At 44.4% G+C, this 16,397-nt stretch overlaps 1 protein-coding gene and 1 pseudogene across 1 annotated transcript; one reads left to right on the forward strand and one right to left on the reverse strand.

Moving 5' to 3' along the window:
• Positions 1-57: 57 nt before the first annotated feature.
• Positions 58-1,005, reverse strand: LOC140897011 (olfactory receptor OR9H1-like; annotated as a pseudogene).
• A 13,254-nt stretch (positions 1,006-14,259) lies between these two features.
• LOC140897012 (olfactory receptor OR9H1) lies at positions 14,260-15,204 on the forward strand. Its single transcript, XM_073309264.1, has one exon. The coding sequence runs from the start codon at positions 14,260-14,262 to the stop codon at positions 15,202-15,204; it is 945 nt and encodes a 314-aa protein (XP_073165365.1).
• Positions 15,205-16,397: the final 1,193 nt, after the last annotated feature.

Consider the following 16,397-nt stretch of genomic DNA (forward strand, 5'->3'; position numbering starts at 1 on the left):
AGAAGTTCACAAAAGCCCTGCACAGGCAGATCTGGTCTCTGTGTTCATAAGCAAGGTTCAACTTTTCAAAGATTTCTTCCCCATAGTTCTGCCCCAAGCTTCTTTCACCTCTTTGTTCCTTAGACTGTAGATGAGGGGATTCATCATGGGGATGACAAAGGTGTAAAACACAGACACCGCTTTCCTTGGGTACAGAGAAGTTAACTAGGTGGGCTGTGCATACATGAAAGCTGTGGACCCATAAAATAAACTCACCGCTATTATATGAGAGGTGTAGGTGGAGAAAGGTTTGTGTCTGCCCTCAGCAGAGCGAATCCTGAGGATGGTGGAGATGATATAAGCATAGGAGATGAGCACAAACAGGGAGGTTCTCCCTATGACAAGGCCAAATAAGGTAAACATCACCAGGTTATTGACATACGTATCACTGGTGACGACACTAATCAGGGGAGGGCCGTCACAAAAGAAATGATCAATCTCATTCAATCCACAATAGTGCAGTGAAAAGGTGAAGCCAGTCTGCACCTTGGAGTTCACGCAGCCACCAAAATATGACCCCGCCACCAGCTGAACACAAACCCACTTGGACATGATTACAGGGTACAAGAGTGGGTTGCAGATGGCAGTGTACCGATCATGCGCCATGGCTGCCAGCGGGAACGCTTCAACAGTGAGGAAGACAGAAAAGAAGAAGAATTGGGTGGCACATCCATTGTAGGAAATGGCTTTTCTCCCTGCTAGGAAGCTCACCATGGCTATGGGGGCGATGGTGGAGGTGAAGCAGAGGTCTAAGACTGACAGGTTCATGAGGAAGAAGTACATGGGCATGTGCAGGAGAGAGTTGGCTCTAATGAGGAGGATCATGCTGGCATTCCCAAGCACGGTGGTAATGTAAATCACCAGAAACACCACAAAGGGGACGATGTGAGGTGCTGGACCACTTCCAAACCCTAGCAGGATGAATTCTGTCAATGCTGTGCAGTTGTCCTCTCTCGCTGTCTCCATCACCTGAAATTCCGTATCCCAGAGGATGTTGAGAAGATACATTCATGAATGTTTTGGAAGTGCTCAGATCCCATGGGGAGGGATAGAAACGTACCTTTGGAGTGATTTTCAGAATTAGTCAGCTGACTCCTTAATTCACTGCCGTTCTGTGGCAATCCCAGCCTTGAGAGATGAACTTGATGGCAAAACAGCCTTTGGCTTCACTGTAAGAAGATCAAGACCTAGTAATCCAAGTTCAACCAATTCATAATAAAATTGGAGTTTATTTATGTATTTATTTTGGGAGGTGAATCTTTTTGAGATTCTAGCCAATTTTTAATCAACTTTTCTGTATGGTTGTAATACAAGGCATGATGATAGAATCTCTCCTTCCCTGAGTAATCCCACTGATTTATAAAAAGGGTGGAAGAATTGGTGCCTTAAATATGAATTTTATCAGTCTATGGATGAATATATACATGAATTATTTCTTCATAATTTCTTTTCCTGGAAGATTGCAGGGGTTCCATTTGAGAGCTTTTACCTTTAGATAGAATATTGTCTGTCTTAATCCAGGTCAAATTAAAGGGATTTTTGCCTGAATAAGAATGGAGTAAAGTCTTAGTAAGAAATTTAGGAGTAGGTATTTTCTTTAAGCTAAAAGCTATTTTGACAGTAGTTACATATACTGGATTCCTTACTCACATCATGGAACACCTTATTCCCAGTCTTACTGTTAGCAGTGGATTTTTTCTTTTCAACTGTATTATGCTTAAAATTGTAAGCGCATTTACAGATTGTCACCACAGATAAGAATCTGTTCCATGAGAGGAAAGGTAGCTGGGGTTTGGTCACTGGAATCCCAGACAACACTTAATGATATTTGGGTAATTCTGTGATGATGGAGAAATTACTGCAGTTCTCTGGTTCCACTTACGAGTTAATTCTGCATCAGACTACATTATCAAAGCTGTGTCTTCCACTGGTGGCCAAATCCCATTGAAGCGACTGAGCTAGCAATTCTCAGTCTCTGTCAAGTCCTGGAGGGTCTTATGAGAGGCAAAATCTTTCGATTTTATCCTTGAATTCTGTCTTTCCTCCATTTCAGCTCCAAGCTGCCCAGTCCAACGTCTCTCCTAAAAGACCTCAGAGCGATTAATGAATTTGCTGTTGTGAACACGGTAAATAGGAGGTTGTATTCAATGGCTAGCTCTGAATAGGGAAGTTAATTACCTCTGTATATGGCACTGGAGAGACCTCTAATATCTGCATCTGGTGCATACTTTAAAAAGGATATTTTTTAAAAAATGAAAATGGTGCAGAGAAGAGATAAAAGATTGATTTCAGGTTTCACTGTGAAATAATAAGGGAGACCAGTGTATTTAGTTTATTCGAGAGAAAGTTAAGAGATGATTTGATCATGTCTGTAAACCCCTGGTAGCAGAGGTCATTAACCTTTTTGGCGACATCACACTAAGAGTTCGTGACCCCCACAGTTACCCTCAATTCATGTTGAAAAGTTGGAGACATGGCAAAAAAGAACGACAAAAAACATTTCAGAGCTGGAAGAAATGTCTGTGTGCGCCAGACGTAGAGAACACAATCTGGTTATCTTACCAAAAAGAAGAGAGAGAGAGAGAGAGAGAGAGAGAGAGAGAGAGAGAGAGAGAGAGAGAGTATGTGTGTGTGTGTGGTGGGGTGACTTGATCACAGAGTATAAGCCCAGAGAGAATATTCTGGATATTAAAGGCATCTATATTTTTGCAGAGAAAAGCATAACAAGAGCCAGTGTCTCAAAGAGAAACCAGAGAAATTCAAGTTAAAAATCAGCCACACACTTTTGACAGTGAGAGAGTGCTTAATCATCGGGACGAAGCACCAAGGGGAATGGTGGCATCTGTCTAAATAAAGACAGAGTGCCTTTCTCGGAAATGCTTTAATAAAACACAAGTTTTTGGGCACAGACCAGGGTTAACAGGGTGAAATTCTCTGGCTGGCATTATACAGGAGGTCAGGTTAGAAGATCAAATGGTCCATTCTGGCCTTGAAATCTGTGAATCTCGGTGGTTTTGTTACAGTAGAGGGTTATTTAATGTAATAGATTCCCAGATTCCAAGGGCAGAAGGGACCACTGTAACCATATAGCCTGATCTCCTGTAGAACACAAGTCAAATGACTGCCCCCAAATAATTGTTAGAATGGCAAAATCCGCGGCTCAACTACAGCTCGAATTAGCCAAATTTCAGGCTGAGGAAAGACAAAGGGAACATGAAAGACAGATAGAACTCATGCAGCTGAAGAAGGAACAAGAAAGGGAGGTAGAACAACACCAAGCGGCTGCTCACAGGAGAGCTATGGAAGCGAGGGACAAAGAACTGGAGGAGTAGGAAAAAGAGAGGAAGTATGTGGAGGAGATGGAGAAGATAAAGGCTCAGCAGAATATCCCAACAAACCCTAGTAATCCTTCTCCAAGTACCACTTCCCATCCCAGAAAGTTCCCCACCTACAAGGCAGGCGATGATACTGAGGCCTTCCTAGAAAACTTCGAAAGGGCCTGCCTTGGGTACAACATCTCTACTGACCAATACATGGTAGAGCTGAGGCCGCAGCTCAGTGGACCCTTAGCTGAGGTGGCAGCTGAAATGCCTAAAGAACACATGAACAAGTATGAACTGTTTAAATCCAAGACGAGAGTCAGAATGGGGATAACACCCGAGCAGTCTCGTCGGAGGTTCAGAGCCCTAAGGTGGAAACCAGACATGTCATTTACCCGACATGCCTACCACATTGTGAAACATTGGGATGCCTGGATATCAGGAGCAAGTGTTGAATCTCCAGTAAATTTGCCCTTCCTAATGCAAATGGAACAATTCTTAGAGGGTGTTCCTGAGGAAATAGAAAGATACATCCTAGATGGGAAACCCAAAACTGTAATTGAGGCAGGAGAGATTAGAGCCAGATGGGTGGAGGTGGCAGAGAAGAAGAAAACTGGTCGCAGTTGGAGCGGAGACCAGAAGGGACCACCCCAGACCACACCCTATTACCGGGGGCCGCCCAAAGCCCCACCTACCTCCCAAAGAACCCTCCAGACCCCTTATCGTCCCACCACCCCGTTCTCCAGCAACCCTCCTCGCCCCAGTGACCCGTCAGCTGGACGATGTTTTAAGTGTAATGAGCTGGGGCATGTAAAGGCCAACTGCCCCAAGAACCCCAACAGATTACAGTTCATTGCACCGGAATCACAACAGAGGTCCACAGGCCCAGATACCTCCCAGATACCCTTGGAGCGGAGGGAAACTGTGAGTGTGGGCGGGAAGAAGGTCACCGCGTGGAGGGACACCGGAGCACAAGTGTCAGCTATCCATGCTTCCTTAGTGGACCCCAATTTAATCAACCCAGAGATCCAAGTGACGATTCAACCCTTCAAGTCCAACTCTTTCAATTTGCCTACAGCCAAGTTGCCTGTCCAGTACAAGGGCTGGTCAGGAATGTGGACTTTTGCAGTCTATGATGATTATCCCATCCCCATGCTGTTGGGGGAAGACTTGGCCAATCATGTGAAGCAGGCCAAGAGGGTGGGAATGGTCACCCGCAGCCAGGCTAAACAAGCCGTGAGGCCTAGCTCTGTTCCGGAAACTTCTATCAGGACCCAGTCAGAGGTGATGGACCCAGACCCCAGGCCAATGTCTACAACAGCAGTAGTGGATCCAGTCCCAGAGACCCAGACGGAACCAGTCCCAGAACCGGAACCAGCCAAACAACCAACACCAGACCCCGTGCCAGCACTGAATCCAGTACTTGCAACCTCAACACCAGAGGGCCCCACCGAACCTGAACTGGCAGCAGCCGATAACCCTACACAAGAGGCTCAGCCGGAGCCTGAATCCCAACATCGTGCACCAGCGGAGAGCGGTTCACAGTCAACAGAAACAGCTCCATCCCCTATATCACTTCCAGAGGGACCAAGCCTAGGTCCACAATCCAATGAGGAACTGATGTCCCCAGCATCAAGGGAACAGTTCCAGACCGAACAGGAAGCAGATGAAAGCCTCCAGAGAGCTTGGACGGCGGCACGGAGCAACCCACCGCCTCTCAGCTCTTCTAATCGATCCAGGTTTGTTGTAGAAAGAGGACTTTTATACAAGGAAACTCTTTCTGGTGGACACCAGGAAGACTGGCATCCTCAGAGACAGTTGGTAGTTCCAACTAAATACTGGGCCAAGCTCTTGAGCTTAGCCCATGATCACCCTAGTGGCCATGCTGGGGTGAACAGGACCAAAGACCGTTTGGGGGGGTCATTCCACTGGGAGGGAATGGGCAAGGATGTTTCTACCTCTGTCCAGTCTTGTGAGGTGTGCCAAAGAGTGGGAAAACCCCAAGACCAGGTCAAAGCCCCTCTCCAGCCACTCCCCATCATTGAAGTTCCATTACAGCGAGTAGCTGTGGATATTCTGGGTCCTTTTCCGAAAAGGACACCCAGAGGAAAGCAGTACATACTGACTTTCATGGATTTTGCCACCCGATGGCCGGAAGCAGTAGCTCTAAGCAACACCAGGGCTAAAAGTGTGTGCCAGGCACTAGCAGACATTTTTGCCAGGGTAGGTTGGCCCTCCGACATCCTCACAGATGCAGGGACTAATTTCCTGGCAGAAACTATGAAAAACCTTTGGGAAGCTCATGGGGTAAATCAGTTGGTTGCCACTCCTTACCACCATCAAACAAATGGCATGGTGGAGAAGTTTAATGGAACTTTGGGGGCCATGATACGTAAATTTGTAAATGAGCACTCCAATGATTGGGACCTAGTGTTGCAGCAGTTGCTCTTTGCCTACAGAGCTGTACCACATCCCAGTTTAGGGTTTTCCCCATTTGAACTTGTATATGGCCATGAGGTTAAGGGGCCATTGCAGTTGGTGAAGCAGCAATGGGAGGGATTTACACCTTCTCCAGGAACTAACATTCTGGACTTTGTAACCAACCTACAAAACACCCTCCGAACCTCTTTAGCCCTTGCTAGAGAAAACTTACAGGATGCTCAAAAAGAGCAAAAAGCCTGGTATGATAAACATGCCAGAGAGCGTTCCTTCAAAGTAGGAGACCAGGTCATGGTCTTAAAGGCGCTCCAGGCCCATAAAATGGAAGCATCGTGGGAAGGGCCATTCATGGTCCAGGAGCGCCTGGGAGCTGTTAATTATCTCATAGCATTCCCCACCTCCAACCAAAAGCCTAAGGTGTACCATATTAATTCTCTAAAGCCCTTTTATTCCAGAGAATTAAAGGTTTGTCAGTTTACAGCCCAGGGAGGAGACGACGCTGAGTGGCCTGAAGGTGTCTACTACGAAGGGAAATGTGCTGGTGGTGTGGAAGAGGTGAACCTCTCCATGACCCTTGGGCGTATGCAGCGACAGCAGATCCAGGAGCTGTGCACTAGCTACGCGCCAACGTTCTCAGCCACCCCAGGCCTGACTGAACGGGCATACCACTCCATTGACACAGGTAATGCTCACCCAATTAGGGTCCACCCTTACCGGGTGTCTCCTCAAGCTAAAACTGCTATAGAACGGGAGATCCAGGATATGTTACAGATGGGTGTAATCCGCCCCTCTGAAAGTGCATGGGCATCTCCAGTGGTTCTAGTTCCCAAACCAGATGGGGAAATACGTTTTTGCGTGGACTACCGTAAGCTAAATGCTGTAACTCGCCCAGACAACTATCCAATGCCACGCACAGATGAACTATTAGAGAAACTGGGACGGGCCCAGTTCATCTCTACCTTGGACTTAACCAAGGGGTACTGGCAGGTACTGCTAGATGAATCTGCCAAGGAAAGGTCAGCCTTCATCACACATCTCGGGCTGTATGAATTTAATGTACTCCCTTTCGGGCTGCGAAATGCACCCGCCACTTTCCAAAGACTTGTAGATGGTCTCCTAGCGGGATTAGGAGAATATGCAGTCGCCTACCTTGACGATGTGGCCATATTTTCGGATTCCTGGGCAGACCACCTGGAACATCTACAAAAAGTCCTTGAGCGCATAAGGGAGGCAGGACTAACTGTTAAGGCTAAGAAGTGTCAAATAGGCCTAAACAGAGTGACTTACCTTGGACACCAGGTGGGTCAAGGAACTATCAGCCCCCTATAGGCCAAAGTGGATGCTATCCAAAAGTGGCCTGTCCCAAAGTCAAAGAAACAGGTTCAATCCTTCTTAGGCTTGGCCGGTTATTACAGACGATTTGTACCGCACTACAGCCAAATCGCTGCCCCACTGACAGACCTAACCAAAAAGAAACAGCCAAATGCTGTTCAGTGGACCGAAAAGTGTCAGAAGGCCTTTAACAAGCTTAAAGCGACACTCATGTCTGACCCTGTACTAAGGGCCCCAGACTTTGACAAACCGTTCCTAGTAACCACAGATGCGTCCGAGCGTGGTGTGGGAGCAGTTTTAATGCAGAAAGGACCTGATCAAGAATTCCACCCTGTATTGTTTCTCAGCAAAAAACTGTCTGAGAGGGAAAGCAACTGGTCAGTCACTGAAAAAGAATGTTACGCCATTGTCTATGCTCTGGAAAAGCTACGCCCATATGTTTGGGGACGGCGTTTCCACCTGCAAACCGACCATGCTGCACTGAAGTGGCTTCACACCGTCAAGGAAACTAACAAAAAACTTCTTCGGTGGAGTTTAGCTCTCCAAGATTTTGATTTCGACATCCAACACATCTCAGGAGCTTCTAACAAAGTGGCTGATGCACTCTCCCGTGAAAGTTTCCCAGAATCAACTGGTTAAAATCGTCCTTGAGATGTGGAAAATATTGTTAGTTTTTATGTACTTGGTAGTATATTTAGAGATGCATGTTTCTTATTAACTCTGTTTTTCCTAGAGCTCCAGGAAGAAATCCCAGCCAGTGTTTCACCCTAGCTGAGATTTGGGGGGCGTGTCATAAATATAAAGGGAAGGGTAAACCTCTTTGAAATCCCTCCTGGCCAGGGGAAAGCTCCTCTCACCTGTAAAGGGTTAAGAAGCTAAAGGTAACCTTGCTGGCACCTGACCAAAATGACCAATGAGGAGACAAGATACTTTCAAAAGCTGGGAGGAGGGAGAGAAACAAAGGGTCTGGGTCTGTCTGTAGTCATCTTTGCCAGGGACAGAACAGGAATGGAGTCTTAGAACTTTTAGTAAGTAATCTAGCTAGGTATGTGTTAGATTATGATTTCTTTAAATGGCTGAGAAAAGAATTGTGCTGAATAGAATAACTATTTCTGTCTGTGTATCTTTTTTGTAACTTAAGGTTTTGCCTAGAGGGGTTCTCTATGTTTTTGAATCTAATTACCCTGTAAGATATCTACCATCCTGATTTTACAGGGGGGATTTCTTTATTTCTATTTACTTCTATTTTTTTTATTAAAAGTCTTCTTGTAAAAAACTGAATGCTTTTTCATTGTTCTCAGATCCAAGGGTTTGGGTCTGTGGTCACCTATGCAAATTGGTGAGGCTTTTTATCCAACATTTCCCAGGAAAGGGGGGGTGCAAGTGTTGGGAGGATTGTTCATTGTTCTTAAGATCCAAGGGTCTGGGTCTGTAGTCACCTAGGCAAATTGGTGAGGCTTTTTACCAAACCTTGTCCAGGAAGTGGGGTGCAGGGTTTTGGGAAGTATTTTGGGGGGAAAGACGCGTCCAAACAGCTCTTCCCCAGTAACAAGTATTAGTTTGGTGGTGGTAGCGGCCAGTCCAAGGACAACGGGGGGGAATATTTTGTACCTTGGGGAAGTTTTGACCTAAGCTGGTAAAGATAAGCTTAGGAGGTTTTTCATGCAGGTCCCCACATCTGTACCCTAGAGTTCAGAGTGGGGGAGGAACCTTGACAAGGTCTTTCTAACTTCTTGACTCTTATAGTGTTTCTGAATGTTATTTGCCATCAATGGTGTTGGTTTCAGCGCTGCTGCTTCTTTCACTAGCTGGCTTGTCTCCCGAGTGACAATCCGCTAGGTTGTGGGAACTCTTAGCTGTTGCTGATGTCTCTGGGTTCCGTCAGTCCCATTGGTGGCTGGCTGCTGGGGAGGGAGAAGTGCTCTTTCATCCAGTCCCCTGGCTTCTGCAGACAAAGGTGTAGTACCATAGGGTGGTGACTCATCACTAACAAGGCTTCATAAAATCCATGGTCTTTGCTTTCCCCTCCCTCCCATGTCTCCACCCAGGAGCCCCAGGACAAATTAGAACTAAGCATCCCCCCCAGAGTCACTGGGCTTTTCAATCAACAAGGTTAGATTCAGACATCTGTAGCAAAATCAGGAGGGTTGGAGAGTGGTTTATACCCATGAGAGGAAACTCAGACACACAGTCTGCGGCCTTAACCTAAGACATTCTCTCAGGGTATTTGTCCAATTAGAGGAATTGGACTATGTTTTTTCTATTCCCGGAATGGATTAATTTAACTCTGAGAATTAGGTGTTGGGTTTGACCACTTGTCTTCCTTGTCTCCCTTGAGCATGATCTCATATTCACTAAAAATCGGGAGCAATTAAAAAAATATTTTTCATGGAAAATTTGAAGATTTTTTAAAAAATACATTTTGCTCTTCAGTAGTCTTAGCTGAAAAATTTCGCTTTCAGGTTTTCAATGAACATTCACCATTTTCTTGGTGGTGAGGGGGACACCTTTTATGTCCAGCTTTAATTGTCCAGAGAAGACTATGTGTAGGATTGTCTTGTTTGGCAAATTTCTTTCAAAGTGTGATTTGCATTTCTATAAGAATACAGAAATGGCCATACTGGATCAGACCAATGGTCCCTGTAGCCCAATGTCCTGCCTTCAGACAACGGCCAGTGCCAGATCTTCAGCGGAAATGAACACAACAGAGCAATTATCGAGTGATCCATCCTCTTTGTTGTCCGCTCCCAGCTATATTTCAGTCTATGCCTTCTTTCACAATAGTTCCTCTCCCCCAACAGCATGACCTATTCTGTCAATCCTATATATTCTGTGCCTGGTAATACCATGTCCCATTGATTATCATCATTCCACCAAGTTTCTGTGATGCTTATTATGGCAATGTCCTCCTTTAATACCAGCCCCTCAAGCTCACCCATCTTAGTATTTCAACTTCAAGCATTTGTGTACAAGCACTTATAAAATTGATCAATACAGAGTTGTCTGCCTTCATGTGATGTAATTGAATGGGACTTTTTTCATTTGACCATTTCTCTTCAGCTCCGAACTGTACTTTATCAACTTCTACCATTTCTTCTCTTGCCATTGAATAGAACGGGAATGCTACTGCAACTGTAGGCCTAAGACAAGAAACATATTTACAGCTCTAGTCTGTGCTCCTCACTCATCCAGCCCAGTAGTTGGGTCTCACCGTTGGTCTCGCCGATATTATGCACTGCACAGCATGCATCAGAGGCTGCTGGAATGTTTTCCTCCACAGAGATTGATCCTTTTCATGAGACACTTTCACCTGCCTTTCAAAGTCCACTCCCTAGGCATCCTGAACCTGCCCAGGTGATCACTAAACCTCTCCTTGATTTTCTCTAGGTTGTTGATGTTCGACTTCCAGAGAAGGAAAGGGTGGGCCGAGTCACCAAGAGAGAGGCAGAGCTGGCACAGAAACCCTGTTAAAGTCAGTTGGACAGTCTGGGGAGAACGCCCTAGCTTTCAGTCTGTCAAAAAGCCCTGCATTTCTAAAGCTTTGAGGACTGTGGACTTTTCCCAACTAGCCAACATTCATTTCCGTAAATCACCCACTAGAGTTCACCAAGGCCTCTGTACTATGGAACAGTAACCCTTGTGGTTTATGTACTCAAAGTCTAGCTGGGGAAAGGGGCTCCCAATAAAGACTCAGCATTGTTAGGGAATTCATTGAATTCATCTATTATTTCCTGCATATTGCTCAGGTTTTCTACCCAGAATAGCAAGACGCTATTTTTCACCTTGTATACCTGCACGATGATGTACCCACAAACTGATTTTCCAGCATCAAATTGATTCCCCACTGACTGATAGAAATATGCGGTTGCACAATTTCACATGGCAACATGCATTCCTTTCTCAAAGGTCTGGACAGTGCTCGTCTCGATGTCTGTGCACTGAAGGGTTTGAATGAGCTTGGCTCTTAACTCCAGGAATGTGGCCTTCTGCATCTGAAAGTCCTGGAGCCACTGCTGGTCATCCCAGGTTTGCATCATAATTCAGTCCCTCCACTCGGTGCTCATTGAACGGACCCCAAACCACCTCTCTGCTGGGTGCACCTGGCCTTGGGAAGTTGTAAGGGTGTATCTGCAGGAGTATCAGTTCACTCATCCTCTGTTGACTCTATCTGAGCACGGGGGCATTGCAAATAAAACAGAATCGTATGCTATATGTATGCATAAAATGGGGAAGAATGCTGTGTTTCTCTGCGCTACATGCATCTTTGCAGTGGACAATTCATTCACGAGGCATGAGAGCAGCAGGCTATTGGATGGCACAGAGGGAATTATCAACATTTCCCCCTGGATTTCCTCAAGTCTCTGAGAGACATAAGGGTATTCCACAATGCACTGTGAAAATCTCCCACAGGGTAACATGCTAAAAGGTGGCATGGGAGACACTTGAGTTCCTATCCAGAGTACAACACATCTTTTCCTGATATACCCTAATGCTGTGTGGACACAAGGAACCAGCACAATTGATCGAATATGAATGCAGTCTGTTGAATTAGTTTTGCCCATGGTAGAGCTGGTTTAGAACTCAAATTACCATTCTGTAAGAAATTATTTTTTTTTTAAGAAAAAAAGAAAAAAGGAACTGTTACTCACATGGGGGCCAATTCCACACCCCTTACTCAGCAGAACTAGTTGCATCAGTAAGCTCTACTCAATGAGAGTAAGGGTTGTGGAACTAGTCACACAGTTGGCTTCATCAGGCATGTTCATTTGAGGAGAGTAACCAGCATCTTTATGGAAAGAAGACTAAAAACACACTCAGTTCATATGAGCCCAATATTTCAGTCTGGGAAATCACTGTAATCCCAAAACAAAGCAACATTAAAAAAAATAGCTTGCTTGAAGTTTTGAACCATTTGAAGCACCCAGGGACCATGTCCCAGCAGGTCCTGGAACGAAGCAGAAAGACACTTCAATGAAGTTAGTGCTCATTGTTGAGAGATCAGTGAGGAGGATATATTGCTGCGGGTAAAAGTGACTTTTCTAGCTGTTGATAGAACGCTAACAGCCGCAATAGACTTGGCCCTTGAGTCTGGGGCAACATTTTCAAATTCCAGCTCTTAGGAACATTAAGCAGATGAACTTTGTAAGTACTTGAGCTGTGTGTTACGCACCCATGCTGATTCATTGAGAGAAGAGAGCATGAGGGCACTATTAAAGTTCTGCAAGTTGAATGAAGATGGGGTATGTATTGATTTCAGTCTTCTGTTGGAGATCAATCTGAAAGCCTTATGGAATGTCATAATGAATTATCAACAGTGTTGTCTGTAATGTGATGGTGGCAAGGAATACAGAAGACTTTTCTTTCAATTCTGATTTCAATGCTTTTAGGTTCTGGTTGGTGGGGAGTGTCCTGACGCAACCTGAAGTGTCACTAAACCTAATTTTTTATTGTATTTGTTATTATAAGAACTGCTCTGAACCTTTTTTCCCTACCGAAAGTTTTCATTTTTACTGAAGAACTGAAAATATTCAGTTGAAAACTTAATTGCAAACTGGGGGAGGGAGAATGATTTTCTAATGAAAAATGGAATTGTTTTGAGGAAAGCAGACATTTTTTGTGAATATTTTCATTTAATTGAAAGTCCACTATTCTGCTGATAAAAAAATATGACTGGCCTTAATTATTACAATTGTTACAATAACACCAGAATCAAGGATCAGGGTCACATTGTGCTAGGCTCTGCGTGAAAATAAGAAAGAAAGGAGAGGGGACTTAAACTGGCTCGATGAGGAGAATAGGATGAAACAAGGAGCCAGGCTTGGGGAAGAGCCAGGACTGGGAAAAGGAAAGGTTGGGGATAGAATAAAAATCCCTCATCTCCAGTGCTGTGAAAACAAATTCATTGATGTTTCTGAAGCACTCAGACACTATAGTGATGGGCACTACAGGAAAGCCCATGGAGGAATTAATAATTCTCTCTCCAGAGCAGGGTTTGAATAATGTGCAGTAAGTAAGTCTTGTGGCCACTCACTGAACAATTAAGACAAAACAAAATATTGAATAACGGTCCAGTAAGTGAGCCCCATCCATCCTGTGCACTGGATGAGGGAGAGGTACTGCGAAAATAATAATATGTGATCAGGTTATTAAAGACTCTACCATAATTAGGCTTGGCAGAAAATTAATTTTTAATATAATTTCATTGGCTAATATCGTTTATTTATAAGCCTTTTTTTCAATTTTTATCTATTTAAATTTTCAAAGTTATTGGAAATCATAGGGGCTCAAAGAAAGAGGGTTAGACACTAATTATTTAATGACAGTAAACATTCAGATATAAAAAGTTAAAGCTTTATAACTGCTACAACACAAATTGTGAGTGTCACATGTCAAAGTATTAAAAAAAAAATCCTTAAATCAAACTCCAGTAGGTTCTCAAGCAGTGTTTTTCTGACTTTTCCTGTCTGTAAATTTCAGTGGTTATTGATGGAAATGTTTTTTCATCAATGTGTGTGTTTGCTGTCAAGTACCTCTAAAAATCCAACCTGTCCAAGTATAATCATAATGTATACGTACAGGGAGGTGAATGAAAGTTGCACGGGCAACTTTAATCCTGGCATTTCCTAACTTTGAGAGAGACAGAGTTATGCTCTACTTCAGTCACAAACTATTGGGTTTGCTGCATACTAAATGCTCATGTTGCTGTCTTCTAGACTTAAAATAAAGGACTGTGTGCACTGAGGGCCACATTTCACCACACTACCTCATGTTGAGTACTCCTTCACTCCAAGGGGAGTCCCATTGATCTCAGTGAGTAAGATCATGGTAAGAGCAGCAGAATCTTGCCCTCTATGGGCAAATTCTCCTCTTGTAAATAATTGTTATATGGGAACATTAATAAATTGGTGGTCTATGGTAGAAAAGTCAAAATTTCTAACAGAACTGGAGATTTATTAAGAAGAAATTTAATGACATTTCTAAGGGTTCAGTCCACTTTCATGAAAGCCAAGGGGAGACTTGCCTTCATTTTCAATGGGAGAGAGCTACAAATTGGGCCTGTAACCTGTGGCATTCTCCTTAGCCCTTTACTTCTATTTTTAATGCTTATCTCATTCCTTTTCCCAAGAAAATGGAGACAGTGAAAGAGAGAAACCACACAGCACTGACGGAATTCATCCTGCTGGGGTTTGGAAGTGGTCTGGGGCTCAAGGTGGGCCCTTTTGTGGTGTTTCTGGGGATTTACATGACAACTGTGCTGGGGAACACCATCATGGTCTTCCTTATTAAAGCCCACTCTCGCCTGCACACCCCAATGTACTTCTTCCTCATGAACCTGTCGCTCTTAGACCTTTGCTACTCCTCCACCATCGCCCCCAAAGCCATGGCGAGCTTCCTAGCAGGCAGCAAAACCATTTCCTTCAATGGATGTGCCACCCAATTCTTCTTAGTCGCTGTCTTTGTCACAACTGAGGCATTCATCCTGGCAGCCATGGCATATGATCGATACACCGCCATCTGCAACCCGCTCCTGTATCCCATCGCCATGTCCAAGCAGGTTTGCGTTCAGCTGCTGGTGGGTTCCTATGTTTGTGGCGGTGTAAACTCCATGATGCAAACAGCCTTCACCTTTACACTGTATTTCTGTGGGTCCAATGAGATAGATCACTTCTTCTGTGATGCTCCACCCCTGCTAGGCCTCTCATGCACCAACACAGACATCAATGAACTGGTGCTGTTCACTTTATCCAGCCTCATCATCGTGAGCACTTCCATTGTCATTTTTGTCTCCTATGCCTACATCATCTCCGCCATCCTCAGGATTCGCTCTGCTGAGGGCAGATGCAGAGCCTTCTCCACCTGCACCTCCCACATGATGTCCGTGAGTTTATTTTACGGGACTCTTACCTTCATGTACACCCAGCCCAGTTCGCTAGCATCTCCAGCTCAGAGTAAAGTGGTGTCTGTGTTTTATACCCTGGTCATCCCTATGTTGAATCCCCTCATCTACAGCCTGAGGAACAAGGATGTGAAAGAAGCTTTGGGAAGAACCATCAGCTCAGTGTTTCTAAAATGAACCTTCTCTATGAACATTGAAATAAATAATCCTTTGGGTTATGGAAAGACCAGTACCGTAATAGTCATAATCTAATCTAAACTAATCTATCTATCCCCATACACCCCCTCTATCTATCAATTTATCTATATGTCTTTCTAAAATAGCAGTTTCCATTTGTTCTTGTCTCTTTCTAAATTTGTACGCCAGTCTCAACACTGGAGTATGCCATTACAAGAGTGATTTAAAAAATAAATCAATCAACACTCTGTGTATCTATGTTACACTTTTCCACATTGTTATCTATTCATGTACCTTAGAAATGCATCTGTTCTGGAAATATGGATTAAAATGCCCCTGAACCTTGGGGAGTGTTTGAGATCTGTGTCGGAATTTCACCACTGGTCTATCAATGCTGATCCACTCACTGGAACTCAAAAAATAGTCCCTTGGCTTAATGTGTGTGTGTGTGTGTGTGTGTTTATGTCACACTTTACTGGCTGGCTCCTACTTTTCTGGAGGATTTTCAGAAGCACTCAGTGTTGCAGTCAATGGCACTTTTATCTCTGGTTTCAATGGGTGGGGGGGTGACACCGTTAAGCCAACAATGAGCACTTCTAAACAGCCCCCTTTTATTTTCAGTTCAAATGACAGGGGTATGTGCTACTGGTGCCCAGTTCCCATTGTCATTCAATGGGAGATGGGTGATAAAATACCATTGGTCCCTTTGAAAACCTCAGCCTTGGTGCTGAAATACCAGGACTTGTTACATTAATACTGGTCTCTCTCTCCTTTACCAGCTTGTGGTGTGTGTATTGTTTGGATGGCCAAGTGAAAGTTATTATTACAGAAAAAGTCGCCTCATCATCAACATCATCATCTAAAAAATAATTTTGTGTCAACTCAAAACACATTCTTTTTTTTTTTTTCTTCAAGTTTTCAATTCAGCCAGAGATTAGGAAAGTTGGTTATTTTCACAACTACATATGTGGGTATTTCAGACACAGGAGGCATAGTACAAGTGTGAACTACTGTTCTCACTCTCAGTGGTTCTGAACACCATTTCCTCTCACTGAAGTCAGTAGCCATTACTCCTGCAGAAGAAGAGACATGATAACAGTTGAACGGGTGACAGCCTGGCTCTGTCGGAGCGCCTCTGCAGCTAGCCACTCGGACGGTCCCACAGCCAGCCGCACCAGCCATTGTTCTGGCAT

This window comes from Lepidochelys kempii, chromosome 13 (assembly GCF_965140285.1).
Source record: "Lepidochelys kempii isolate rLepKem1 chromosome 13, rLepKem1.hap1, whole genome shotgun sequence".
Taxonomy (NCBI): domain Eukaryota; kingdom Metazoa; phylum Chordata; order Testudines; family Cheloniidae; genus Lepidochelys; species Lepidochelys kempii.